Raw genomic sequence first — 27,303 nt, forward strand, 5'->3', positions numbered from 1 at the left:
TCATTTGCAGCACTTTAATTGTAGCATGGATATTCCTTCATTGTCAGAATTAATTTGTTTGTGCATTTCCGCATTTAATTCAATGTCGTGGAGATACTCTCCCAGAGGATGGCTGAGGCAGCCTGAATTTTGCAAGCTGAACGTCATAATCCACAAAGGTGTATGATGTATAATCATGGTGCTGCAGATTCTTGTAGGTAGACATGTCAAATGTTTCTGGAGCAGTTTCAGCTGGCGGCTCGGCCTCTATGAGGAGAAAATATACTTGTGAATTCAGAGATAAAATAAACACCAAGTTATTTCTGGCCGAGTCAGATTTCATGGAGATTTCTCTGTCACTGGAAACAGCAGCTAACCACTGATATTTTATGAGAAATCAAAAATATACTATATTAAACATAACTTGAATTTGAACATATAGCAATCAATGCCTTAAGTTACATAAAATAAAAGGTACACATCTAGCTGCAACTGATTTTGTGAAGGTTAGTTTGTTTCTTTTAATATTCTCAGTCAGGAAAACTAATGTCAAGATTCAAAACAGGAGCATGTGCATGTGAGACTATTCCACACGTGCAATTCAAGCTTTGTTGTTGATTTGTATCACAACCATTCTCACTGTTAGGGGCAAGAAACTGTCTTTCCCTGGCAGCAGAAGTGCTGCTGTGAAAAACAAGAAAGCACAGCTCAGACTAATAATAATAATAATAATAATAATAATAATAATAATACCCTGCCCATCTGGCTGGGTTTCCCCAGCCACTCTGGGCTCATAGCACTGATCTCCCCTGCACATGAATGTTCTGCTTTGGGATCAAGGGCTCAATGGTTGAATTTTTGCAGATTTTGAAACTACTCCACAGCTTTCAATGGAGTATTCAAAATCAAAGAGAGTTTGCTGTTGAATCTAAATCTAATTAAAACTTTATAAAATTTATATTAAAAAGATATTTGCATTTCGCCTCCCTCAGAGTATTTAGCTCCCTACTAAGTTCACAAAATCCAAAAGATGTTCATCCTTCAATAAACTTCTACAAAAACAGTGCAGTGCAATAAGAACCCTGTCAGTGCCATGAAACACAAGACTGGTGCTCCTTTGCCTGTAACATATAAAAATTCCTAAGGAAGCATCTCCCAAATTGAGAAATTGGAGACTATTATGACCACAACTAGTTTATATAACTCAATATTTTACTCAACATTGCATTCTCATTCACCTGCCTTTAACAATGAGCCGTGTATATTTTTAGATCATTATTTTTATTTTAAGATATACAGAGTCCCCTCTATGCTCTGTATTATGCCTTGGTCAGTAGGTGGAGGACATAGAAAATGGAAACAGCAGAAAAGCTTGCACCTAGTGTTAGAGAGGCAAAAGATTTTGTGCATAGCCAAGCACTTGATTGACAATGGGAAAACTCAGCATATGTTGCAGCCTTTTCCTCTGAAATCAATAGGACTTTAAAATGTTTATGCCCTGTACAGAAACCCACACCATATTTGGCTTTTAGTTAGACTGACATCAGCATCAAGTGGTTCCACTAACTTCCACTGAATTACAACTTGATAATTAAATACGGTCTGCTTTAAGGTTTCATGTTTCACCAACCTTCCCTTCCTCCACGCTTAATTGCCATTATCTCAATTTTTCCTGGGCTACAACCAAGTAGAAATGAAAGGCTCAAAGCATTCTCAGTATATAGTCTCAACAATGCTTCTTCTAGTCACCACTGCCCTCTGCTGGATACACAGAAGCCTGAACATTTGGGAAGCTTCATAGTAATGGTGTGTGTAAAATTAGCACTCAATTAAATAGTTTCTTCCAGTAGGCTTCCTTACTTTTCATGCCATGTAGAAGTCACCTTTCAACTGGCTTGAGTATTATTTTCTCTGCCTTACAGAGTGACAAATTATTGGGGAGAGAATGTTTTAGTAAGAAAAAAAAGAACAAGATGAGTGTACTACAAAATACAAGACACAGGAAGAGGAAGGACATAATGAAGAACATGGTTTGAATGGGTGAACTTATCCAGTCTTTGACATATTGGGATGGTGTGAGGGGAGAGAGAGACAAGAATTGATTTCTTGTGAGGTTTTGGTGTGTTTTGAGACCAAAGGACTCCCTCATAGTCTACAAACATTACAAGACCAAATGTGTATGGGAGTTCCAGTATCAGAGATATATTACTAGGGGAGAAGATATGAGAAAGGCATGTGCTGTGAATGTCCCTTGTTGCTAATGCTGGATTCCGAAGCGATATCTTTGCTAGCCTGAAGGCATAGCATCCCCATCATTCCTTTGGTGCCAAAGCTAACTTTGTTCCTTGTGATCGCATCAGCACAGCAGAGCCGGCTTATGCATCTGCAAGAGAACTGTGAAAGGAGGAAAAAGACAAGAGTCGAGAGTACTGGAGGAACAGACAGTCCCAGTAGAAAATCAGCTGTTAAGCCTGAGGGCAAGTGCTGGGCAGGAAGAGAAGGAGACTGCAAAATAGATTGCTCAATAGCCTCATTGTGCTTCTAGCAAAAGTGGAGCAAAATTCCAATTTTGATAAGGCAGCCTATTTGAACTCGGCTCAATTTGGCTTTGAAGGACCTCCCTTCCTTTTATCACCTTTCAGTATTTCAGATGGTTATAATCACTGGTACAGAAGAACGCTGTGAAAACACGTACTGCTTTCTCCCACCAACAGTCTAAAAGCCAAGCAGGAGAATCAAAGAAAAGATGACTGGAAGCGCAAAGAACTAGATAAAGAACTCATCAGCAAAGCAGAAAAGTCTGCAAAAACAACTGCATTAAGCTCTAGAAAAGAGCAGAAGAGATTCCAGAATGTTTTTAGCAATGCCAGTACTCAAGAGTACAAGATATTTGCTCATAAACAGCCCTCAGCCCCCGCAGCACATCAGTGTAGAACAAACAAGATAAAGTGATACCCTGTATAGTGCTTTGTTGTTCAGTCTGAACTCCTGCTTCCAGGGCAATCTCCTCCTTCACTGTGGTTTCTGCCACTGGCACTCTGCCACCCAAAACCTCTCCTTGTGGCACAGCAGCAGTTCTTCCTTGCATGTCAGTCTGTTGTGCCTCCATTGCCACACTTCCCCCCTGTCTTGGCAAAGTCAGATTTTGAGCTGCATTTTGTTGAGGCACTGACTGAGTTCTAGACAATGTACTTGAAGTTGCTCCAAGGGGTGACGCTTCAGGGAGAGATGCCTCCAGCTGCTTAGCTACGTCTGTTGGCCTCTGACTCTCTGCAACTTTTGTTCCAAAGTCGGTGCTCTTTAAACGAGCTTCTTCGTATCTTCGGTTTGTGGCAGACTTTGACAAATCTGACCATAACAATTTGTCACCGGCTGTGGTCTGATGCACCTCCTTTTGTTTCACGGGGCTTTCTGTGAATCCAGGACTAAAAGGGAGCTTCTCGGCTGCTTTGCCTTTGACCTGCTCTTGGGGAACGTGTTTTTCGCTTCTTATCTTTGCTTTCTTCGTTCTATCACCAGAAGAGGGGGGATCTCGACTTGGAAATGACACTTTGGTTTTTATGGTATCTTCGAAGGCAGAATCTTCCTCATCAGAATCAGAGCTAGAATCTGACTCAGAGCTTGAGGAAGAGGATGTCTCTTCATCTCCCTTCTTCTTCCCCAAGCCTGCTGTTGAGGAAACAACAGACTGTCCCTCAAGAGAAGGAAGCTTTGCTCTCTGAGGAAATTTTACCACAGTTTTCTTAGCCAAGTATTTCCTCAGATCTTCATCTTTTAATTTTACAGCAGCATCAGGTTTAGTGTTAATTATCTCACCTTTATCTGTAAATTGTGGAAAAGAGGAGACAGCTTTTAAACGACATTCAACTGTTGTTTTCACACACTCCTTTGGTGCCAATTACATCTACAAAATGGCAAAGAACAATATCATTTTGGAATAAACCGCTTCAAACACACCCATTAATATGGAATTCTACTTAATAGTTGTGAAGTTATCTGGTATAAACACCAGTCTGGAAGCTCAGTTTCCATTACACGCTGCATTTCATACAAAAATGTCAAAAAGTGTCCTTTGCTTGCAGAATTCTCTCACAGGAACATGAAGGTTATTTCCTCCTGTTTGTGCCACGCTGCCTGTGAACATCATTTCATCAGAAACACTCTGTTCCAATCTGTGAAATGTGGATGAAAACACTCTCCTATCTCCTCGAGTGCATTGTGAAGAGCACACTTAGCAGTGTGAAGAGTATATTTAGCACTGCAGTATCTAAGTACCTCAACTACATTCAACACATTTTGTGAGAAATTTATTCAAACAAACTTTCAACAGCAGCAATATAATCTGTTGGGAGTGCGATCCTCCTATGGTTTTACATGGAAAAGAAAACATTTGCCTTTTCCAGTATTTGTTTATCATGCAGAATAAATATTTTGCCTTTCAGTGGTGCTTCCTGGAGTAGGATCTTCCCTTGTATTTAACATTCAGAAGCATTCTGCCTTTATACACAACAAGTTTAGCCACCATTTATAGACCTATCCTACAGCAATTAATCTATTCTTGTTAAAAGCCACTATCAGTATTTCTTGTGGCAGTGAATTGCATACATTGATTATATGACAACCTCTTGTTCAATATTAGAAATACTCATCAATGAAAAAGATGTAGTGCTTATGCAAGACCTTAAGAGACAGAAGGAAGATTTACTGGCCAAGACTCCCCCCATATGTTTTGCAGACTTCATGATCTAGGAAGTGCACCCAATATTCCTTGAAGAAAAGGGGAGGACCACATTTTCTTTTGACTCCTCTGTAATGTGCTGGGTGCATTTCCTTGATTTGTTACCAATTGTCTGAGCACCAATTAATCACAGAAGGTTGTATTTCGGAATCAAGTATGTGAATCAATTAAGTATGTGATCATAATGCAGGGAATCAGTATGTTTGGATCTTAGGAACAATAAAATTAATCCTATTCTAAGTTGTTCTTGCACCAAGAGCACTTAACAGAAACCTTAGCAGAGAGTGCCAAAAGACATTAAATAAGCAAGACAGCATAAAACTAAGCCAGAGTAGTATACATGATATGAAGTTCAGACAGCTAAGAAAGAATGAAATCATCAGCATGGAAATGAGAACTGACCATCATTAAAGACTGGGGAAAAGAGAACAGTATTTGAAGCATGGTAGCAGAATTATTCATTTTCAGATTATTGATAAGTGAAGTTAGCGTTGAGAAAATTAATTAGGGACTGAACAAAACTTGTAACTTAAAAGTCAATGGCCACATTGCAGCTACTTTCTAAGTAGCAACACTGAGAGCACCACAGTTCTCCACACTTAATTCTTGCACCCACACATACTCCTCAAGTGCTACTGAATTTGCTCCAACTGAAGAATGATCATTGTCATTGATAACCAGACTGATATATTGTAAAGCGGTTTTCACAGAGCTTTTAAGGATGCAAAGAACAAGGATGGTATGAATAACAAAGGTGCTTACATTCCTGTCAGAGGAAAATACTAGATATCAAACTAGCATTTTCAATTCCATTAGCATCAGAAAAGCAACATCTGTGTAATCCATTTTTATTTTCCATGAATGACAGTCACAAGAAATTGTTTTCCTTCATCAGTGCAAAAGAACAAGTATACTGCACACTCTTCAATCTCTAGAATATGCAGACTACTCCACCACAGCATGAGGAGCCCCAGGGAAAAACCAGGATGTGTTTTCTTCCTGTGTCAGTTTTTACAGGTCACTCTAACGAATTTGAGGAGCCAGGAATAATAAAACGTATAATAATTCCTTTCAAGGAGGCAAGACAGGGAGTTTACAGCCCAAAGACATGTACATTTAACAGGACAAGAGTAAATTTTTAAGAGTGTTAAAAGAAGAAAGATACATGTCAATGGTTTGTTGCACTTTCCAAACTCTAAATACCCTTTGTATGTTAAGATACCCTAGTAATTACAAGTTAATAGTTATAACAGAGTCTGGAAGAACAGAAAGTTTAGCCAAGCACAGCTACTAAAAAAACCACAAAGATTACACAAACAAGCCTGGATTGTGTGTGGACCCTGCCGTTCGTATGCAATCAGTCTAAATTCAGTGCGCAGTAACATACAACAAGGAAAATGTATTAAAAAGCTTAAATATACTGTGTTAAAGAGAATCAAATTAAGGTATTGAATTTCCCTAAAGTAACATTTAAGAATGACAGATGAGACTACAGGAGTGGTACCAATACCCTTCTCAAACTGCAGACTAGAAAGTGATTTTGTTACTGCTGGTCAATTTGAGTTCACTATGCATGGAGAATTCTATCAGCAACTGCTAATAAACAATCAAGGAACCCAACAGTAGAGATTTTCCAACCAAATGTGTAAGTTTTATATGTATATATTCTGAAACCTATTTTAATGGAGATTGGAAGCTGCATGCAAAGGTTTCACATCTTAACGTGTTTAATAAAACAAGCCCACTCATGTATTTCACAAACAACCATGTATCATTATTCCCATACACTGTCTCTATCTTCCCTAAGAAAAACACTGCTGAGGGACTCCCAACATTCTGACCATAACCTTACATTTATTGGAGCTGGTAATGCTGTTAAATATTCCCCTGAAATGATTTTAGATACAGGCAAGGCATGTGATGTAAATTTACTGCAAATAAAGAAAAATAAAGAAAAACCCAATGAGCTGCTGGGAATGGCATTGATGTAGTGAGAAACGTAAACTTTATTGGGTTGGCTAATTTCCTTGTGCTCTGTTTTCCTGTCATCCATTTGTTAGAAATCATTAAACTCTACAACAGAGATGAACCTGGTCCTCCTGGAGCTGCTGGACTCCCAACTCCCATCAGTCTCAGATAGCATGGCCAATGATAAGGGATGATGGGACTTGTAGTCCAGTATTCCTGTTCTAAAGGCTAATTATAGAGAGCGTTTTCCTAAAATATCTGCCTTCTGTCTATTACACTGAAATTGTTAAATGGAGTTTAATAGGTTGACAGCTGCAAGTATTGATTCTTTGAATGTTTTAATCTCTTAAAAGATGTTAGAATAATCCAATTATTTTAGAAATAAACCTTGATATTTTAGGTGAACAACCTGTGGCATACAATCTTTAAAAGTTGCTATACAAGTCCTCTACAGAATACCTAGAATATGGTAACAACCACTAGATGTAATTTTAAAAGTCTGAATCTTAACATTCTGCAGACCATTAAAACTAACAAACCTTTGATCAATATTGTTACAAAATGTTATGCAAACCATCTTATAACTTGCATAATTAACAAATAAGAAAAGGTACCTTACTTTTTTTGGAGACTTTCTTATCACCCCCTGGTTTGGTGCAGAGAGAAACAGCAGGAGGTACACTTCGAAGGCCCCATGCTTGCAACTTAAAAGTCTGTAAAAGAATTAGAAATAAGTAGAAAATCTGTAATAATTAGAAAGACACTTGATTTAATAATGTCATTTATTACCCAGGCTACAAAAAGTATAAAGCACAATGTAGACAAATATGACTAAAAATCAGGCATATATGTACAGCAGTTGTGATAAAACAGACCACTCACTCCCTGCAATTCCTTCCAGAGCATAAACTGTGCAAATTAAGAAAACTATGAAATCTGAAATGTTGTCTTAGCTAACAAAAGCCTATGTTGCCACATGTATACCCATTTGTATCAACAAGTATTCACATAGAACATGTACAAACTTTTAGAAATATAAAAAGACACCCTTACTCTCAAACAAATATTCTTACTTCAGGTCCTAGGCATATATATCAAATGCTTATGCACCTGTACAACTATACCTAGTTTTTTCCAGCCTCATGTAAAGGGGCATAAGTTTGGTACAAGTAAATGGACTTTACATTCAAATAAGGATTTTGACACAGCTCTGTGCAGATGAAACCGGTACAGTGCATATAAATGCTTTTTTATTATTATATCTGGAAATGGTTACGGATGCCTTGCAATTAAGTGGAATGTTAAAACTTGGTGCTAGCACACTGAAGTGTGCTTCTTTCTCCTGCTCCAAATACAGAACTGATTGACAAGTGAATGTAATGTACAATTTGGGGTACGGGTGGGAGAGAATGAAGACAACAACAACATACACCTTCTGCATCATTGTACAATATTACATTACTGTAGGTTAACATCTAATAAAGTCACCATGTCTTTTACCTAGGCTGTAAGGAACTTTATTATTTTACCAGTGAAGAAATTACTGGTAGTCTAAAAGTGGCAAGAGACACTAAACATACCTGAAGAAATACTCACTGCAGAATTTATAGCCTTATACAACTATAAGGCTTTAAAGCCTGCACCACAACAACCTATAGTTTATAGCACCTGTTAAACAGGAATATGAACACAGACTAACCATGTCAGTACTTGCACTACTACTTCTATTACCGTATTTTGCGCCCCATAAGACGCTCCGGCCCATAAGACGCACCTAGTTTTTTTGGGGGGAAATAAAGAAAAAAATTTTTATTTCTCCCCCAGGTGCGGGGCTGGAAGAACCAGGTCGGGGAACAGTGGGAAGGCACGCTCTGCCTCCCCGCTGTCCCCCGAGCTTGTGGGGCTGGCGATGGGGAGAAGTGCACCAGTCCCGGGAGGGCAGGCAGCTCTGTGCCGCCATCCCGAGCGGGGCGGGACTTAGCGCCCCGCTCGGGATGGCGGCGTAGACCTGCCTGCAGTCCCGCGACGGCAGGCAGCTCTGTGCCACCATCCCGAGCGGGGCGGGACTTAGCGCCCCGCTCGGGATGGCGGCGCAGAGCTGCGGTGCTCCCAGGAGCGCAGGCAGCTCTGCTGGGCCACCGGGAGCGGAGCGGAGCTTCTCCCCCGGCTCCCGGTGGCCGGGCAGAGCTGCGCTGGTCCCAGGAGCGCAGGCAGCTCTGCATGGCCCCCGGGAGCGGGGCGGAGCTTCTCCCCCGGCTCCCGGTGGCCGGGCAGAGCTGCGCTGGTCCCAGGAGCGCAGGCAGCTCTGCAGGGCCACCGGGAGCGCGGCGGAGCTTCTCCCCCGGCTCCCGGTGGCCGGGCAGAGCTGCGCTGGTCCCAGGAGCGCAGGCAGCTCTGCAGGGCCACCGGGAGTGGGGCGGAGCTTCTCCCCCGGCTCCCGGTGGCCGGGCAGAGCTGCGCTGGTTCCAGGAGCGCAGGCAGCTCTGCAGGGCCACCGGGAGTGAGGCGGAGCTTCTCCCCCGGCTCCCGGTGGCCGGGCAGAGCTGCGCTGGTTCCAGGAGCGCAGGCAGCTCTGCAGGGCCACCGGGAGTGGGGCGGAGCTTCTCCCCCGGCTCCCGGTGGCCGGGCAGAGCTGCGCTGGTCCCAGGACCGCAGGCAGCTCTGCAGGGCCACCGGGAGCGGGGCGGAGCTTCTCCCCCGGCTCCCGGTGGCCAGGCAGAGCTGCGCTGGTCCCAGGAGCGCAGGCAGCTCTGCACGGCCCCCGGGAGCGGGGCGGAGCTTCTCCCCCGGCTCCCGGTGGCCGGGCAGAGCTGCGCTGGTGCCAGGACCTCAGGCAGCTCTGCAGGGCCACCGGGAGCGCGGCGGAGCTTCTCCCCCGGCTCCCGGTGGCCGGGCAGAGCTGCGCTGGTCCCAGGAGCGCAGGCAGCTCTGCAGGGCCACCGGGAGTGGGGCGGAGCTTCTCCCCCGGCTCCCGGTGGCCGGGCAGAGCTGCGCTGGTCCCAGGACCGCAGGCAGCTCTGCAGGGCCACCGGGAGCGGGGCGGAGCTTCTCCCCCGGCTCCCGGTGGCCGGGCAGAGCTGCGCTGGTCCCAGGAGCGCAGGCAGCTCTGCAGGGCCACCGGGAGTGGGGCGGAGCTTCTCCCCCGGCTCCCGGTGGCCGGGCAGAGCTGCGCGGGTCCCAGGAGCGCAGGCAGCTCTGCAGGGCCACCGGGAGCGGGGCGGAGCTTCTCCCCCGGCTCCCGGTGGCCAGGCAGCGCTGCGCTGGTGCCAGGACCACAGGCAGCTCTGCAGGGCCACCGGGAGCGCGGCGGAGCTTCTCCCCCGGCTCCCGGTGGCCGGGCAGAGCTGCGCTGGTCCCAGGAGCGCAGGCAGCTCTGCACGGCCCCCGGGAGCGGGGCGGAGCTTCTCCCCCGGCTCCCGGTGGCCGGGCAGAGCTGCGCTGGTCCCAGGAGCGCAGGCAGCTCTGCACGGCCCCCGGGAGCGGGGCGGAGCTTCTCCCCCGGCTCCCGGTGGCCGGGCAGAGCTGCGCTGGTCCCAGGAGCGCAGGCAGCTCTGCATGGCCCCCGGGAGCGGGGCGGAGCTTCTCCCCCGGCTCCCGGTGGCAGGGCAGAGCTGCGCTGGTCCCAGGAGCGCAGGCAGCTCTGCAGGGCCACCGGGAGCGGGGCGGAGCTTCTCCCCCGGCTCCCGGTGGCCGGGCAGAGCTGCGCTGGTCCCAGGAGCGCAGGCAGCTCTGCACGGCCCCCGGGAGCGGGGCGGAGCTTCTCCCCCGGCTCCCGGTGGCCGGGCAGAACTGCGCTGGTCCCAGGAGCGCAGGCAGCTCTGTGCAACCCTCGGAGCCGGTCTCCCGAGGGTTGCGCAGAGCTTCCTGAAGCCTGGAGAGCGAGAGGGGTCGGTACGCACCGACCCCCCTCGCTCTCCAGGCTTCAGCCAAAGCCTGCATTCGCCCCATAAGACGCAGGCACATTTCCCCTTCATTTTTGGAGGGGGAAAAGTGCGTCTTATGGGGCGAAAAATACGATATTTGGTTTGTTGACTGCTTGTTACTCGAAGGACTCCAAGTGACTTACAATTCTGCTAAAATCACAAAATATATTATACCATAAAACAGAGCAACCAACAACCCCATAATAGCCACAGGAAGCTTGGGCAGCATACTAACAACAAGCAATATCGTCTTAGTCTGTCAAAAGCCTGGGACAAAAGCTAAGCCTTTGCCTGGTGCCAAAAAGATGTCAATGAAGGCTTCGGTGGGGAGCAAATTCCACAGATACAAAGCCAAAACTGAAAAGGCCCTCTCCTTTGTCATTAGCCTCCCTCAGAAGGGGGCCAGGAGAAGAGCCTCAAAGAAAGATCTATGGATCTCTCATATAGGGAGAGGCATTCCAGAAGATACTGGAGCCCTGAGCAGGAAAGAGCTTTGTATGTCAAAACCATCACTTTGAATTGGGCTTGGAAGCATGCAGGCAGCTAGCGAAGTTGGAACAGACTAGGTGTTATATTATCTGTTCTTATAGACAAATTCATGGCTATGTTCTCTCTCTACTGTCAGAGGCATTATGCCTCTGAATAACATTTGCTGGGAATCACAGATGGGCAGAATGCTGTTGTGTTCATGTCCAACTTGCAGGCTTCCCTCAGGATGCTGGACTAGCTGCACCACTGGCCACTGGCTTGATCCAGCAGGCATGTCTTATGTTGCCTCAAATCCATCACCAGTTGGCCAGGCACATTCTGAACTAACTCAAGCTCTGAACATTTTCAAAGGCAGCCCCACATAAAACATATTGCAGCAATCCAGACTTGAGGTTACCAGAGCATAGATTGCTGTAGCCAAGTTATCCCTACTGGATAGGTTTGCAAGTAGGCCACTAGCCTAAGCTGATGGAAGGAACTCCATGCGGCGGGTGTGCGTGTGCGTGTCACAGTGTTGAGTTCATAGTTGGGGGTTCCCTTGAATCTACTGCTGAAGCACAGGTAGTGGTGGGTGGTGGTAAAGTGTCTGCATCTGGCATGAGTCCCAAGACAGAATGTAGGAGGAGGTAACAGGCACTCAAATAAGGCTCTTTTGGGTGCAGGTCCCACCAAGCCCCCTTGGGAAGTTTAAGGTTTAAGGTTATAAAAGCAACAGCACATAGTCAGATGATCTATACTAGTTAGGGCTGTTAAACAGCATTAGGTAATGTAGGATGCACTCTCTTACTTTAAAAAGTAAGAAATATATTGATTGGTCAAGTCAGGGTCCAGAAAATCCATCTAGACCTGCATTTATTGCAAAAAATCACAGTAGGCACTATGTGGCCCAGGAGCAATCAGGACTGGTTCATCCAATCCGTGTTCTAGAAATAAAATGCAAGCACTTGTCCCATGAGTGAGGGCTAGGGTGTCAGCAAAGCAGTCCTCAGTGAGGTAGAACAATACAGCAACAGCAATTACTGGTATGTGATTTTTCCATATCTCTCCCTAAATTAATGAAAATGTAATCTGCCAAGCACACTCTAGTCTGATTTACAGTGGTTCTCCTATTCTCCAAGGCCTCGGGAAAAGTTATTTCCCGGCTTTGCTACCAGAGATCCTTTACCTACACATGCCAGACTGAATTTGAGATCTTTTGGATGCAAATGTTGGGCGTTACCTCTGAGTGGCAGCCTCCTCCATTCAATATCAATAAAAATAAATAACAGCATGAGAAGCCAAAATCAAAGAGGCAGCTAAGAGTTTGCCCATTACCCTGCAGGCTTTGAAGTTTCAGGTAAAACCCTACTGCAGGCTTCCTCAACCTCATCCCTCCAGATGTTTTTGGGACTACAATTCCCATCATCCCTGACCACTGGTCCTGCTAGCTAGGGATCATGGGAGTTGTAGGCCAAAAACATCTGGAGGGCCGAGGCTGAGGAAGCCTGCCCTACTGCCATCTTCTAGGGAGTAAGTCCCACTGAAATCAGCAAAACTTATTGCCAAGGAATAATGCACTGACTCAAGCTGCACAACCCGGAAACGTCAGGTCGAATCCTGACGCACACAAGGTCTGTCCACGGGCACAAACATTATAAACAGCACTGTGGCGACGGAGCGGCCAGCCCGAAAGCGCCTCTCGGATCTGCACCCTCGGTTACCTTGAGCACGGCAGTACGGCCGCAGGAGATTAGCAGAGCCGTCGCCATTTCAGCGTCCCACCCAACCTCGTCCCTGCTGCAACCTCCGCCCAGGAGGAAAAGGTCCCTCCTCTGTCAAGGGTCTTGCTCCGCCCACATTCCCTGCAGTATCCAATGAGCAGCGCTCTCTTGCTGCTGAGTGACGGCGAGGGAGAGGTGGGGATTCCCGTTCCTCACCTGGGGAGGAGGGGCCCTTGCCAAGGAGTCCGCAGTGACGTCATTTGCCGGCGACGGCTGTGTGGTTTCCCGCACGCGGCTCTGTTGTCGGGCATGGAGGCGGCTGACCCCGCTGGGGTTGCGGGTTCTTCCCCGGAGCTGGCGGTCTGCGGGGACCTAATGGTGGTCACCGGCGGAGCCAAGCTCTTGGCGGCCCTTTACAAAGAGCCTGGGTGAGTGAAACCGGGCCGAGGAGCTCCTGTTCAGCCTCTTCTAGCCTCGCTCTCCCGTCGTCTTGTCTATATATCTGCTGAGACTGCAGCCCTAACCGCATTTACCATTGAACTTACTCTGAGTAGGCACGGTTAAGATTCCGCTGTAAGGCAGCGGCTGTGTGAGAAGGGTTGTGTGTTTCTTTAACGGAGTGTGTAAAACGGTAACCGGGTGACCCTTTAATTCTGATCAGTTGCTTCAAAGCTGCCCCCCTTTTATACTCACAGTGGAGCAGGATCAATAACCGGTGGCAGTGTGTACACAGTTTATCCAGACAGCTGGTCAGTGTGCATAATGCTGGTCAGCTTAGAAAAGTTGAGTGACAACGCTGATCTATATAATTAGAGGAAATAGGCTGCAGTGCTCTTCCGACAAATGAAATGCTGGTCGGATGGAGGGGGTGGACAGCCTTTCGCCAGCCTTATAGGTTTAGGATGATTGAATTTACATGTTTCTTCCTGCTAAAAAGGTTCCAAAATAGATAATGCTTTCAGGAGTAAAAGTAATCAGAGTACGCACGTCCTCTGTTTCTTATTTTCTGCACATTTTCTGCTTTGGAGAATGTATTACCCACTGCTTTTCTGAAAATATATGATCACTTGGGTTTCAAGATATTATATAATGAGCTGCTTTATTTTGAGTCAGCTACTCTAAGTACACAGTGCTGACAATAGGTCTCCACTCCTATTGTTTTCTAACTTCCCATGGTTACTACCTGATCCCTCTTAATAGAGGGATTCTGTAATTGAACCTTGAAATGGGTAAATCCCATTTAATTCAATGGGATATACTTCTGAGTGGACATGTATAAAACTGTGCTATAAGGAAGCTCTGTATCAGTCTCTGGCCAATAAATAACAGACCATTTAATTACATTTACTGTATAGAGGTGCTGACATCTGTGGTAATAATGCAGAAGTTTGAAAAAAAGAACCATGTAAAAGATACTTTTCATAAAAGATTCTAAAACTTCTCTGCATTTTCTGCCCTAGTATTTTCCACGTCTATACAGTGGTACCTTGGGTTAAGTACTTAATTTGTTCCAGAGGTCCGTTCTTAACCTGAAACTGTTCTTAACCTGAAGCACCAGTTTAGCTAATGGGACCTCCTGCTGCTGCTGCGCCGCCGCCGCATGATTTCTGTTCTCATCCTGAAGCAAAGTTCTTAACCCGAGGTACTATTTCTGGGTTAGCGGAGTCTGTAACCTGAAGCATATGTAACCCGAGGTACCACTGTATGTTCATCTGCAATAAAATGAAACAGAAAACCTCATTAATTTTGAAATTTTACTGTTTAAAAAGGCATGGTAAGTAAGATGAGACACAACTGATACTATGCTTATTGGAAAATACTGACCTGATGTAATTATATAATTTCCAGGAATGAAGATATTTTCATTTATGACTGTTCCACAGCAACAGAGAAACTTCAACAGAGTCAAGGGTAAGACTGTTTAAATTTTCCTTAATCTGAAGTAGGAAATCCACTGCATTCCTATTTATTCAGAAACTCTGTTGAATATGACATTTACATCTCTTAGAGTTGTTGTTTGTAGCTGAGAATAAATGTTGCCGCTATCACCAGTGTCACATAAAATACAAAAACAAATTGAGGAATACAAACTACTTATATGCAGTGATGCAGCTAAGTGATTCTAAACCTTGGACTCAATTGACAGGTATGGGATGGGGTTTTAAATGGTCGTGTGTGTTTTTTTCAGTTGTGAACTACATAATTTAATATTTCTCCCTTCCACCACCATTCCACACTTTACAAGTGCTTCCACATCCCTGATCAGTTAGAGAAATATACCAAGCAAAAAACTATTTGACTACCCTAATAATAAAAAGTGTGCTGGGCATATGCAGTTTGCCATTTTAAAAACTCGCTTAAATCATAGCACCTACACAGATAAAATGGTGCTTGCTTCTGCTGCCCTGATGCTCAGTGCATTTACTTGGGAATGAGTACTGAAGAAGAGGAGTTTGGATTTGATATCCCGCTTTATCACTACCCTAAGCATCTAACAATCTCCTTTCCCCTCCTCTCCCACAACAAACACTCTGTGAGGTGAGTGGGGCTGAGAGACTTCAGAGAAGTGTGACTAGCCCAAGGTCACCCAGCAGCTGCATGTGGAGGAGCGGGGACACGAACCTGGTTCACCAGATTACGAGTCTACCACTCTTAACCACTACACCACACTGGTACTGTTCAGCTGTTTTAAAGTAAAAATAGTACAGTAAATATCTGCAACCATGTATATTCCTGACTGGCTGCCTCCTAACCGTAAAATGTTTTTTTTAAAATAAGAAGGAAGGTCCCTTTGCTGCTACCTCATCACCTGCCACTCTCGTAAGTCGTCATTTGGGGGGTTGGCTATAGACATCTCTATTTCGACCATGAGCGCTGCCTTCACCATTGTTTATAAGAAAGGATTTGGTGTGTAAAGTTTTTTAAAAATCTGATCTTACTGCACACTAGTGGAAGGAAGGGTACCCTCTGAAATAACAGAAAACATAATTCCATAAGTTATCCATTGACTTAGTAGTACAGATACTCTAGTAAATAAATGAATGTTGTATTGATCAAACCTACTAAATAGCAATTCCTGTTCATAGCAGTCAGAGGTAACTGGGTGCAAAACCTCTAGGTCTTGAATATTTTTTTTCTTGTTGTTTTTAGAGATGATGGAAAGTCAGCGAGTGAAGCAAGTAACAATATCCTTGCCTGCACGTTTTCTTCATCAGGAACCTACTTTGCTCTGACTGATGACAACAAACGACTGATCCTTTTTCGTACGAAACCGTCTTGGGAATGTCTGAGTGTAAGGTATGGAAAGGAAGGCAAAATATTTGTACCCAAATATAAATAAGAGCTGTTTTAAGACAAACTTCTTTACATTTCTTGATCATTTTCTGTAACTGATCAGATATGTTTAACTTTACTGATAGAAAAGTTACCCCTTATTGGTGTCCTTCACTTCCTCTAGTGCAGGGATGGGCAACCTATGTTGTTTGGTCAAAGTCACTCAGATCTCCCTCACCCAAGTCTAAAACTCTGTCATTACAGCACACCTAGTTCTTTTTTCAGTTCACAAAAGGCTTAAGCTAAATTGGTGATTAAATTTTGGAATGTTTTGAAGAGATTATATACAGTTTGGTTTTAGCCTGCTGTGCTTTATCTTTATGCTGGTTTTAGCTGCCTGCTATTTGTTTGCTTGGTTGTATTATTTTATTTTATGTGTTTTTTCTAAGCCGCTCTGAGAATTACAGCTGAAGAGCAGGCTCGTAACATGAGTTATTAACTTTATTGCACTACATTGCAAGTTGTTTTTGAAACTCAGATGATTTCATAATCATTTTGTTCTTTGTCATGATAATCCTCACTAAAAAATGCAAGATTTCTCAGGTACCTGATCATGAACTCTCTATATTTTGACTTTATACATTCTAGCCATTCTGTAATTCAGATAAAAGGGCCCCCCACTTCCCAACCCAGTATGAAGAACAGAAATTTAATTGGTGTCATAAGTTTATTTATTTTTTAAAAATGTTTCTATACTTTCCTTTCAGCTCTAAAAAGAGACTACATTGTGTGTGAATGTGTCAAATTATATTCATTTAAAAGTTAGGAAAAATTAGGGACAAAGCAAAGGAGTCCTTTTTTTGCTAGTCCAGTGTGTGGTGATGGGATTAAGAGTAGGGTTAAAGTGGGATTAAGATTAAGGTCAGGTTAAGAGTGGTCATAAATGAATGAATGAATTTTATTCCTAGGATTTAGAACTGTGCTGCATGCATAACCTTTAAACTCCTTTGGTGCTGGATTCTGACTGGGATTATTATGCCCTTCTCTTTTGAGATCTTCTGTTACTACTTCCAGAAACACCAAAGGGCAGGCTTTCTAAAATTCTGTAGCTGCAATGCCTTATTTCCCCTGGCTACCAATAACCCCTTTCAGGTACTTATTAGTAAGGAGTCAATTCATATAGGTTTGTTCTGCTATAAAGTTTCTGACATGATCAAAACACATTGTTCATTTCTTTCAGTTTCTGCAGATCTTCATGCAAATAATGTGGCCATTAACTTCTTTGGGAAAATGCCTTCCTGCCCCCAAATTTAGCAATCAGAATGTGATGTGCAAACATAATTTAGCTATAAAGTCTAATCTTCCAAAGAGGAAGTTTTGGACCCTAATTAGTGTCAATTCTTCATTCCAGGTCTGTCATTAGAAGATGTACTTCCCTGATTATAACAGCGGCAGAAGATAAGATACTAGTTGCTGACAAATCAGGTGATGTCTATTCGTACTCAACAACAGAGCCTGAAAATGCAGGAACAATTGAACTTGGTCACTTGTCTCTTCTGTTGGATGTGGTATGTATGCAATTTCTGGCCCAATACCATCTTTGTTTATTTAAAGAAGAGCCCCAAGCAGAAATATACAGCCCAGTCCTAAGCATGTTCATTTTAAATTAATTTCCCCTGAATTCATTGGGTCTGCACAGTTACAGTGGAAAAAGCTCAGTGAACTCAACAAAACTATTTTCATCATAAACGTGTGTTCTGTGTTTGACTATTCCTTTATATTGTTTTCTGAACAATCTAGAAGACTTGGTTTGAATGGGTTTGAATAGTATAAAAATGTTTAAGATATCTAAAATAAGTTTGGGTTGTAAACCTATTGTTAAATATGAAGTTTCAGCTACCTCCTTTGAAAACAATGGCTGATAGTCAACTAAGTTTTACTCAGAGTAATGCCATTAAAATTAAGGGACCTAAGTTAGTTGTGTTCATTATTTTCAATGTGTCTGTTCTTGAGCAAAACCAGATAGATAGCCAGATTATTATTATCTTTGGTTATCGCTTATTTAAAACTTACCCAGCTTTTGCTTGCATCATAAATTTAACCAACCTTTTTATGTTTTGTGTGGCAGGATTGTCAAGAACCCCTAGTTTTGCTGCCTGCAGTGAGTAAGGGTCATCTCCAGGGGACTCTTACGCACTTCAGGAGAACTTGTAATTTGGAAGAAAATGTAGTTGTTTCTGTGTGTCACAGTGTGTTACAAATAAGCACAGACAAGTGTGACTAAACAGGCCAGCAAAATATTCAAGACTAGTAGCTTTTGTAGACTTTCCCCCCAAGTCTTGTCAATCTGAAACCAAAGAGATCTGAAACCAGACTAGTAGATGTGTACTTATTTCCCATATGTGTCTGCATGCTGCAAAGCCTCCTGGACTGTTTCATGGTGACCTGTGTTGTGTCATTAGGCGCTGAGTCCCGATGACCAGTATATCCTGACCGCTGACCGTGATGAGAAGATACGAGTTAGTTTGACTAGAGCACCACATAACATTGTGTCCTTCTGCCTGGGACACAGAGAGTAAGTGCAGTTGTAGAAAGTCTGCAACATGAGGAAAAGGGAAGAGCGGCCTGTTTATAAGGGGGGGCGGGGAGAGGGGAGGTAGGAAGACATATTTTAAGATCAGTGCTACACAGCAAGCTAGCCAGTGGGGTGCCCTGCCAATGTTGATGGACCGTGACTCCCACAATCCCTGTCTATTGACCATGCGTGCTGGGGTTCATGGAAATGGCTGAAGCTGTAGTCCAGCAACACTGAGAGGGCACCACAATGGCTACCCTTAAGCTGTCTGAGGAGATTGTAGATTCCCCCCAACCCACACTAGAGAGTTTTAAGAAGAGGTTGGATAGGCACCTGTCCAGGCTCTTCAGGAATTGCTCTCTAAGCCCAAAGAGCTGGTCTGGATGAGATGCTGCATCCCTTGTAGCTCCTGGTTCTTGTCAGGTAAGGACAACATTAGGAGTTGAGCTCCCACTTACACAAACTCACGCAGTGGAGCCTTTCCAACTCTCTATTAATCAAAATTCATGTCAGGTGGCTTTCATTATTGAGTACATTTGGATACTGCACTACAATCTTCCCCTGTCCCAGAAAACTCTTTATAATGTGCTGCTCTGGCACTTTTTCATCGTTTGGGTTTTGCTCTTTCTAATCTATTTTCTAAACAGTGATACTGGTAGTAAATTGGTTTGTGTGCCTTTTTCCTGACCTAAAAGATAACAGTGATCTAATCCAGTGTAGAGCCTTCTGTTGCTATGGTGATGTTTCACCTCACACTTTATTACTTTTTGCTTGCATTAGGAATGTACACAACAAACATTGACCTTTTTTTCTCTCCTAGATTTGTCAGCAAAATATTTGTAATACCAAACTATCCAGAACTTCTCTTATCAGCTTCTGGGGTATGTATGTTTTCTGAGGCATTTTATATCTGGAATTTTAGTAGGTTGCTTACACATTTTCCTCCCTTGCTGAGGGTAAAATACTGTAGTTGCTTTATGTTCCATCTCTAAACACTTTTCTCAGGAGCATCCTTTAGGGAGGTGAGGAGGAAGCTACCAACTTTTCTAAGTGCTTTCTTAGGATCATCTAATCCTGATTACCATAATAAGGAAATGTAAAACATAACTACAATGAATGTTCACAGAACACTGCTGCATTTTTGTGTTGGGTGGTTTTGCCATTTAAAGTTGAATGCATTTAAGAATAGGCCTTTTTAACTTCATAGAGTAGGACTGAGGAGCCTGTGATCTGTCACATGTTGCTCAACTACAACTCCCATTCTTTTATTTTTATTTTATTATCACTTGCATTTCTGTCCCATATTTTCCTCTAAGGAGCTCAAAGTGGCATAAATGGTTCTCTTCCAACTTTTATCTTTCCAACAATCCTGTGGCATTGACCTTGGACCAGTCATTGTCTCTCAGTCAGTGAGCTTCATGGCTGTGTGGGGATTTAAAGCTTGGCTCTTTGATCATCCCTGGCCATTGGCCGTGCTGATAGGAGCTGTGGCCCAACAACATCTTGAGGGGCCTCAGGTATCCGATTCTGTTGAGAGTGTGTGCATACATGTATGGCTGTTGTCTTCTTGACAGAAGCGGTGTTAATTAGCCTCTCTCTTTTGAACTGTACCCCCTTCCCCAGGACTGCACATTGAGGCTCTGGGAATACAAAAGTGGGAAGGAAGTGCACTGCTGTCATCTGAATAGTTTGAGTACATCTGAGGCTCCCCCAAATGAGAAGGTAATGCGTTTTTCTGTGAACATGTGAATCTCTCTCTCTCTCTCTCTCTCTCTCTCTCTCTCTCTGTCTGTCTTTCCAGGCAAACTTGCTTTCAGAATGGTATGTGTAGGTGAGGTGAGAGTAAATTTTAAACTACAGAAAATCTAATCCCAGAATGACAAGGAGGGCTTTTTGTAGTTCTGCAACACGATGTGCAAAGCACCACAAACCTTTTGGCCGCCTTTCTCTCCAAGATTACATTGAGAATAAAACCATTGCGCTGCTCTGAAAAGCTGTTGGTCTGGAGTGAAATAGCTTTGGGTGTTTGCAGATTTATTTATTTTTTAAAAAACACTTCAGAATCTATTTCATCCTTCATTTAATTTTCAACTTTTTTTTTTTTTTTTTACTTGAATTGGTGATATGAAGTGGGCGGTTTTTTGTCTACGTGCATACACATTGCAATCTGACATGCTAAAATTGCATACCTCTCTTCCTAAGGGGCATATGGGCTGGTGTTGTAAAGGCAGCAATTGCATCCAGAAGTTGAGTTATAATGTGAGAAGAAGGCAGGCACCCAACCCATTAGATCAAACTGTGGCTTGCTGTGGGTCATCATCCAGCATTAAGTGTCCAAGCAAAGAAGAGAACCAAACATGCAAACAAAAATCACGGGCAAAAATAATCTGAAAACTAAATTTGAGAATATTTCTGTTTTCTTTTTGTTAACCTCACACAAGTATAAAGCTAGATTATCCCAGCATAATAATATCTAGGAAAGCCGGGCCAACCCTGAATACCACCATGAGAGCTTCCAGTCTAGCTAAGGAAGGTAATTAAGGCTTCCCTTATTGGTTGCACTGGTGCTGGGTGTTAGACACAACTTTTTGTTGTGTCCCCCCCCCCACACTTTTGCATACTTGGGATCCACCATTTAAATATGGTCATGGGCACCTTCAGTCTTGCACATTTACTCTTCCCTTTCACCTGCCTGCCTGCCAAGAATGTGGAAGGGGGCTGTGCAGTTTGGCTGTGATGTGTGACTCTCGCTGCGAATAGTGTAAGACTTTAGTCCTCAGGCATTCAGAATAATTTTGGTGGACTCAAAAATTACCCCACTGGGGTGGGGAGCATGAATGCTGGCCTCACCTCCTCCTCTCCCAACCGTTATGCTATAGCAACTGTACATAGTTCCTAGTTGTGGGAAGGATTCTAACCACGTTCAACTAAATCCAGTTAGAATCCCCCCCCTCCGGATCTTCATGCTCAACTTGGAAAGGAGAGGAGAGGGCTGAGATACTCAAAACTCCCTATCCAGTTTGAGTATGGGCCTTTGAACACCTGAAGAGGGCTTTTGAATTTGACATGAAGGCTTTCCCTTTGTTACCATCTCTTCTTCCCCTACAAACTCTCTTGCCTGAGAGGTTTCTAATTGCATCTCCTTTTCCCTCCTCAGAAATATGTAGTCTCCAGGACAGCCTATTGTTGTGAAGGAAATTACATTGGCATTTTATATGACTGGTAAGAGGAAAAGAATATCTAAAATTACTGTGGAAGCAACAGCCAAATTACATAATTTCATTATTAGGCCTGTCAGATATCTGTTGCTTTAAAATTACTGTGGAAGCAGCGTAGTCATGGCCACCTAGAATGTGGATTTTTCTTTGTTCATGATAATGATATTTTGCTTCAGTAATATTAAGCCTGTCTGAGTTAATATAATATAATGAAGGTGATTTTGGTTGATGCTCGTATCGCTACATTAGCTTTGTTGTATCCACGGCATGTTTGGAAATCTCTTAGAACATGGGCAGTTCTCCTGCGTATATCTGAGATGTGTGCTACCATGAACTGGACATTCTTGTTGGTCAGGGAGAACCATAAGGGGACCTTATAAACAATCACTCACAGGGAGTGAGACCCAAAGTTGTTGAGATTTTTTTTGGGAGGAAACCCACAGTTGTTGAGCTTGTTCTGAGGAGGCATCAGCAAAGTTGTTGAGCTTCGACTGGTTGGACATCCCTGACTTACAGCAACCTCTACAACAGGGATGGGAAATTTTTGGCTCTCCAGATGTTGTTGGACTCCAACTCCCATCAGCCCCAGCCCTAGATCAGAGATGAAGGGAACTGTAGTCCAGCCCCACAGGTTCCCCATCCCTGCTCTACGAGGTGATCATATTGCATGCATTGGCCATGACCGGAAGGAATCTGTACATTTAAGCCTTATGTGAAATTCAGGGCAAATCAACCATCATTTTACATAAGGTCTCTAAGAGCTTTGATTGACGTGTTTTAACCTGCTAGGCAATCTTGGCGTGCAAAATTTGCTCTGTAAAAATGATAGCCCTAATCATTACTGATCATTTCTGAAAAGTCTTCCCACAGTTTCCATCTTCCAGCTTGACCCCGAGACTCAGAAACTCATTCACAAACAGAACATCCCCTTGATCTGCAAAGGCTGGGCCATTGCATTTGAGAAAACAGGGGGGCTCTGGATTCTGCAGGAGGACATGCAGACACCTCTTCTGTTCTACCAACTTGTGAAAGGCCAATGGCAGGTGAGAGGGAACCTTCTGGTTGCAGCTGACTGTGTGCTTCCCCTTCTATGGTGTCAGGCAAAGAACTTTGGGATACTCATACAGGAAAAGGGCACTGAACTGGAGCTGGCTTGGGAGTCAATTATTTACTATCTGCACATTAGGCTAGGTAGCACTGGCTGAATCCATTTGGCAACATCCTTTGACAGTGTTACCACTTTTTAATAAACACTCCCAAGCTTGAGAAGAACATGGTGTAGCTATGGTTGCCCAATCAAATAGCATGTTTCATTTTTATTTTTCATGCTGATCAATATACAGCAGCCTAAGGCACAGTGCCAGAGCTCAGGCTGGTGATCAAGATAACAGTGACATAGGGCTACTTTGGTTTCTTTATCTGAAAATATGAGTGGAATGCCTATTCCTTCTTTTGTTGTCAGTTTCTCTTTGTGAAAAGATTGAAACACACACACACACACACACACACACACACGGTTTGGGGCAAATCATGGAAGATTTTGGGAGGGCTGTGCCCAGCACATGGTTCCCTGTATGAGAATCGATGTGCTTAATATGGGGATTTCAAGAGTTGTCCTTCTTTCCTTTTTTCAGTCTTCTACTGAAGAGAGAGGGTTGATTAAAATGTCAAAGTGCATCCGTGACAACTGGACAGCGTTTGAAGGTAAGGCAGTTGAGACACCGTTTAAAGTGGGTGTCAAGGTAGGATTTGAGGAGAGTGCATCTCACAGCATTCATAAAAAGTAACTTTTTAGATTTAGATAAGAGCCTTGTCCCTTTGAGGAGGCTTGGTTCTGAGAGTGGAATTGCATGGAAGTTCACCCATCCCTGCTGTCAGCTGAGATTTGGTTATGTTGGGCAAGCCTTTGGAGTAATTATGTGAGGGAGAATGGGAGTGGAAAGGGTATTATAAAGCCAGGGTATTATTATTATTATTATTATTATTATTATTATTATTATTATTATTATTATTTATTTATTTATTTTCTGCACAAGGTGGTTTACAATATAGAAATACAAAAATACATATAACAGTAAAGAACAAAAAAGAACAAAAACAATAACCCCTCCCACAGTTTAAATGGCCATAGATTGTTTAATTGGCCAAAGGCTAATTGATGTTACATTTAACATAATTTGAAAGCTAATCAGGAATTCCCATGTTGAGAAAATCTGTAATGATGAGCAATCATCCCCCAACTTGTTATCCACTACACAACTTTGCAATTTATAGCCACAAGACTGTGATGGGTACACCTTTGTCTTGGTCCAATAGCCTAAGCACTTGGACTGAGTGTACATTCCCAGAATCCTTTGCAACAGGGTGGGGTCATGTAGCAAAGATGCTAAGGTTCCTCAGCATTGAGGAAAAGATTTCCCTGAAGGTAGAAAGTAATATACTTTGGTAGCTGGCTCTTTTTTGGTTTTTGTTACATGCTGCCTTGAGCTGCTGAGGTCAGGTGAGATCTAAAAAATCCTGCTAATCGATAGTACCCACAAAAGAACCATTGAATAATGTGAGAACACAGCAAAATAGTTTTCCTAGATCTCAAATTATAGTTCCATGCAGAGATCCTAAGTGTATCAGCAGCTGGGGGAAAGGGGCTATTAAGATTACAGTGATTATTGCAGCTAATTAGCACAAGGGAGCTTGATAGTTGAATCCTGTTCCAGATGCTTAATTAGTGTCTTTACCCCTATGGAAAAGGTAGTTATCTTTTTATTGTCAAAATGTTAATAGCTGTCTGCCCCCCTCCAGCTTTGATAGTTGTTCAGCAGACGATCACAATTTCTCTTCTGTTACGAGATGGGAGAGGAATATTTAAACCGTGAATGAATTGTTGCTGAAAAGAAAATCTAGCAAAGCCTTAACGTTGTCCAGTCAAGTGGAAAGGCTAATAGATATGTAGATTATTATTTTTTATTATCTTCTCTGAGCCAGATCAGCTTCTGTTAAAACGCATTCTGTGGGGTAACGGGGCAGCGTACTAATTAATGTCATTTTAAAAACCCAAAATCATGGTCACAGTTCAAGACAGAAAGCCAAGACCATGGTCTAATCTAACAAAGCAATTTTTACTTTCTTAGTATTTGTAGTTGCCTTTTTTCTCCTTCCCAAAGCACCCAGTGCCCCTTTAGTACTCACATTGGCTTATTATTGGTTGTGCAAATTCAGATTTTAAGGTTTTAAGTCTCTTTTCTTGACTTGCACAGAAAACAGACCCTCAGTGCGTGGAAAACACATGCCTATGAGCCTGTTCCAATTCTCTCTTCTACAGGCTCAGTTGGCAAAGAAAGTTGCTATCAAAATCTCTACAAGGCTTCTTTTGATAACATGGCTGTTTACCTCCAAAAGAAAGAAGAGAGACTTCAGCAGCGGAAGAGTAAGAGAAAGGACCCGCAGCATGAATCAAATGGGCAGACAAAGAAGCTCAAAACCTGAGCAGCATCCTTGCGCAGTGCAAAATTTGGTTGTGACTTGCAGTGCATTGGAAGAAGCTGGTTTGAGAACTACTGAATCACTTGGCACACTGAAGAACAAGCTGGCTTGATTTTTTCCACAAAGTGCAAATATTAACACGTCTAGCCTTATTATGGTGACACTTCCTTACCTTGTCAGTGATAAATATGTCCTCTGCAAACTCTTTCTAGCTGCTTGCCTTGACTGTCAGCGTAGATGTCATTGGGTGATGACATCGTGATGCATGGCGGGGAAGAAGAAACACTGCAAAACTTGCTCCTCCAAGCTGAAAGCCTTTCTTGGCTCTGCTTCCGCACATGTGCCACATAAGCCATAGTGAGAACCCTTTGTCAAGTACAGGCCCCTAAAGCTCACCCAACAATTCCTACCATACGTCCTTCAGTCCTCCTCTGTCCAGAAAGAAGGTGGAGAGCAGGAATGGATGGAGGAGGTTTCCAGTCACTTCACAAGTCAATGGTGGTTGCTCCTTGCTGTCCTCTGTCAACAGCAAGGAGGTTCAGGCAGGGAAAAGCCAGGATTTATGAGGCAAAAATCCTGGCAATGTTCCCCAGGGGTGTCTGGGGAGCTCACTGCATCCCGTTGTGCCACACAACCCTGGAGTTTAGCTTCCCCTTCCAGTTGGAAGCGATCCTTTTGACTGTTCTAGTTACTAGCTAAGGATGTACATGACCAAATCCAAAATATCCTTGGATAATTCTCAGAGCTCACCTTTCATAATGTGACTTCATTGTGCAACAAATCATAACTGTGGAGTCCCTGCATAACCACAGATCTCCAGTGCATTTAAACTGGTGGAAACACAATATCTTCACAGTGAAGGTAATGAGTTACTTTGTAGTGTTGGGACGTGGGTGGCGCTGTAGTCTAAACCAATGAGCCTAAACCACTGAGCCTCTTGGGCTTGCTGATCGGAAGGTTGGCGGTTCAAATCCCTGCGACAGGGTGAGCTCCTGTTGTCCCAGCTCCTGCCAACCTAGCAGTTCGAAAGCACGCCAGTGCAAGTAGATAAATAGGTACCATTGCGTCAGGAGGGTAAACGGCATTTCTAGGCACTCTGACACTCGTCACAGTCTTCCATGCACCAGTGGCAGTTTAGTCATGCTAGCCACATGACTCTGAAAACTGTCTGTGGACAAACACTGGCTCCCTTGACCTGAAAGCGAGATGAGCGCCACAACCCCATACTCGCTTTTGGCTGGACTTAATCATCCAGGGCTCCTTTACCTTTTACCCTACTTTGTAGTGTAGGATGAGTCTGGTGACCTACTGGACCAAAAATGGGATTCTGTTGCTGGAGTTGTCCTTTGACAATGGGACAATTTTCTCTAGAAGGAATCTCTGATTGATAGCTGGATGGGTTTTTGAATTAAGGCGACCTTTTTACTATGGGGAAAAGTATCCATACTTTTGAGATGTGATTTAGACTGCAACTTGCCATCTTGAGTGTCTTCTTAAAAAATAATAATACGAAGTTAAAGGATTTTATTTCATAGATTCTGTTTTAGAATGTGAGAGGCGCTGAAGTGTTCTGATACAGTATATACCATACTGGCATACAAGCGGCATATCACTGAATGAATGATATGCTGTAAATAAGCCTTAAAATGTGGTCACAGCATTCTGTCACTTAGAAGACTCTGCCTGTGCATCTCAGCTGTTTCAAGGTATTCAGAATTCCATTTCATAAGATTGAGACAGTTACAGGTAGTGATTGCCCCAGCTGCTTTTGAATGGTATTTCTCATCAGGAGGCCTGTTGAAAACGAACCTGGAAACTGCGCATAGTACAATCAAGGAAAAGACGAGAGAAAAGGCTATAGGTTTGATGAGGCTCCTGCTGGCAATGTCTAATGGACAGGGTTTCCAGACCTGGATCAAAACAATTGCACAAGCGGTTATGTGCATGCGGCATATCATTG

General features: G+C 43.6%; 2 protein-coding genes across 3 annotated transcripts; one reads left to right on the plus strand and one right to left on the minus strand.

Moving 5' to 3' along the window:
- NDUFV3 (NADH:ubiquinone oxidoreductase subunit V3) lies at positions 1-12,954 on the minus strand. Its single transcript, XM_081197221.1, has 4 exons — positions 12,798-12,954; positions 7,305-7,398; positions 2,935-3,801; positions 1-246 (listed from the first exon to the last, which is right to left on the minus strand). The coding sequence occupies exons 1-4, from the start codon at positions 12,843-12,845 to the stop codon at positions 80-82; spliced, it is 1,176 nt and encodes a 391-aa protein (XP_081053347.1). The 5' UTR covers positions 12,846-12,954; the 3' UTR covers positions 1-79.
- Positions 12,955-13,055: 101 nt separating this feature from the next.
- WDR4 (WDR4 tRNA N7-guanosine methyltransferase non-catalytic subunit) lies at positions 13,056-25,549 on the plus strand. Of its 2 annotated transcripts, none has more exons than XM_081197202.1 (11): positions 13,056-13,225; positions 14,646-14,708; positions 15,948-16,094; positions 17,482-17,638; positions 18,533-18,645; positions 19,466-19,526; positions 20,269-20,367; positions 21,803-21,867; positions 22,723-22,906; positions 23,498-23,567; positions 25,183-25,549. In XM_081197202.1, exons 1-11 carry the CDS (start codon positions 13,107-13,109, stop codon positions 25,344-25,346), a joined length of 1,242 nt encoding a protein of 413 aa, XP_081053328.1. In that variant the 5' UTR covers positions 13,056-13,106; the 3' UTR covers positions 25,347-25,549. The 2 variants fall into 2 exon arrangements, with proteins under 2 accessions (XP_081053328.1, XP_081053329.1); XM_081197203.1 differs by having other exon boundaries at positions 16,013-16,094.
- The last annotated feature ends 1,754 nt before the right edge of the window (positions 25,550-27,303 follow it).

This window comes from Podarcis bocagei (genome assembly GCF_964188305.1).
Source record: "Podarcis bocagei genome assembly, chromosome: 6".
Classification (NCBI taxonomy): domain Eukaryota; kingdom Metazoa; phylum Chordata; class Lepidosauria; order Squamata; family Lacertidae; genus Podarcis; species Podarcis bocagei.

Coding starts and splice junctions, on each gene's coding strand:
- NDUFV3 (XM_081197221.1), bottom strand. CDS start 12,845: ATGGCGACGGCTCTGCTAATCTCCTGCGGCCGTACTGCCGTGCTCAAG. Junction 7,399..12,797: donor GCCGTACTGCCGTGCTCAAG/GTAACCGAGGGT, acceptor ATTCTTTTACAG/ACTTTTAAGTTGCAAGCATG. Junction 247..2,934: donor ACAACAAAGCACTATACAGG/GTATCACTTTAT, acceptor TTCTCCTCATAG/AGGCCGAGCCGCCAGCTGAA.
- WDR4 (XM_081197202.1), top strand. CDS start 13,107: ATGGAGGCGGCTGACCCCGCTGGGGTTGCGGGTTCTTCCCCGGAGCTG. Junction 16,095..17,481: donor TGGGAATGTCTGAGTGTAAG/GTATGGAAAGGA, acceptor TCTTCATTCCAG/GTCTGTCATTAGAAGATGTA. Junction 20,368..21,802: donor AGGCTCCCCCAAATGAGAAG/GTAATGCGTTTT, acceptor TTCCCTCCTCAG/AAATATGTAGTCTCCAGGAC.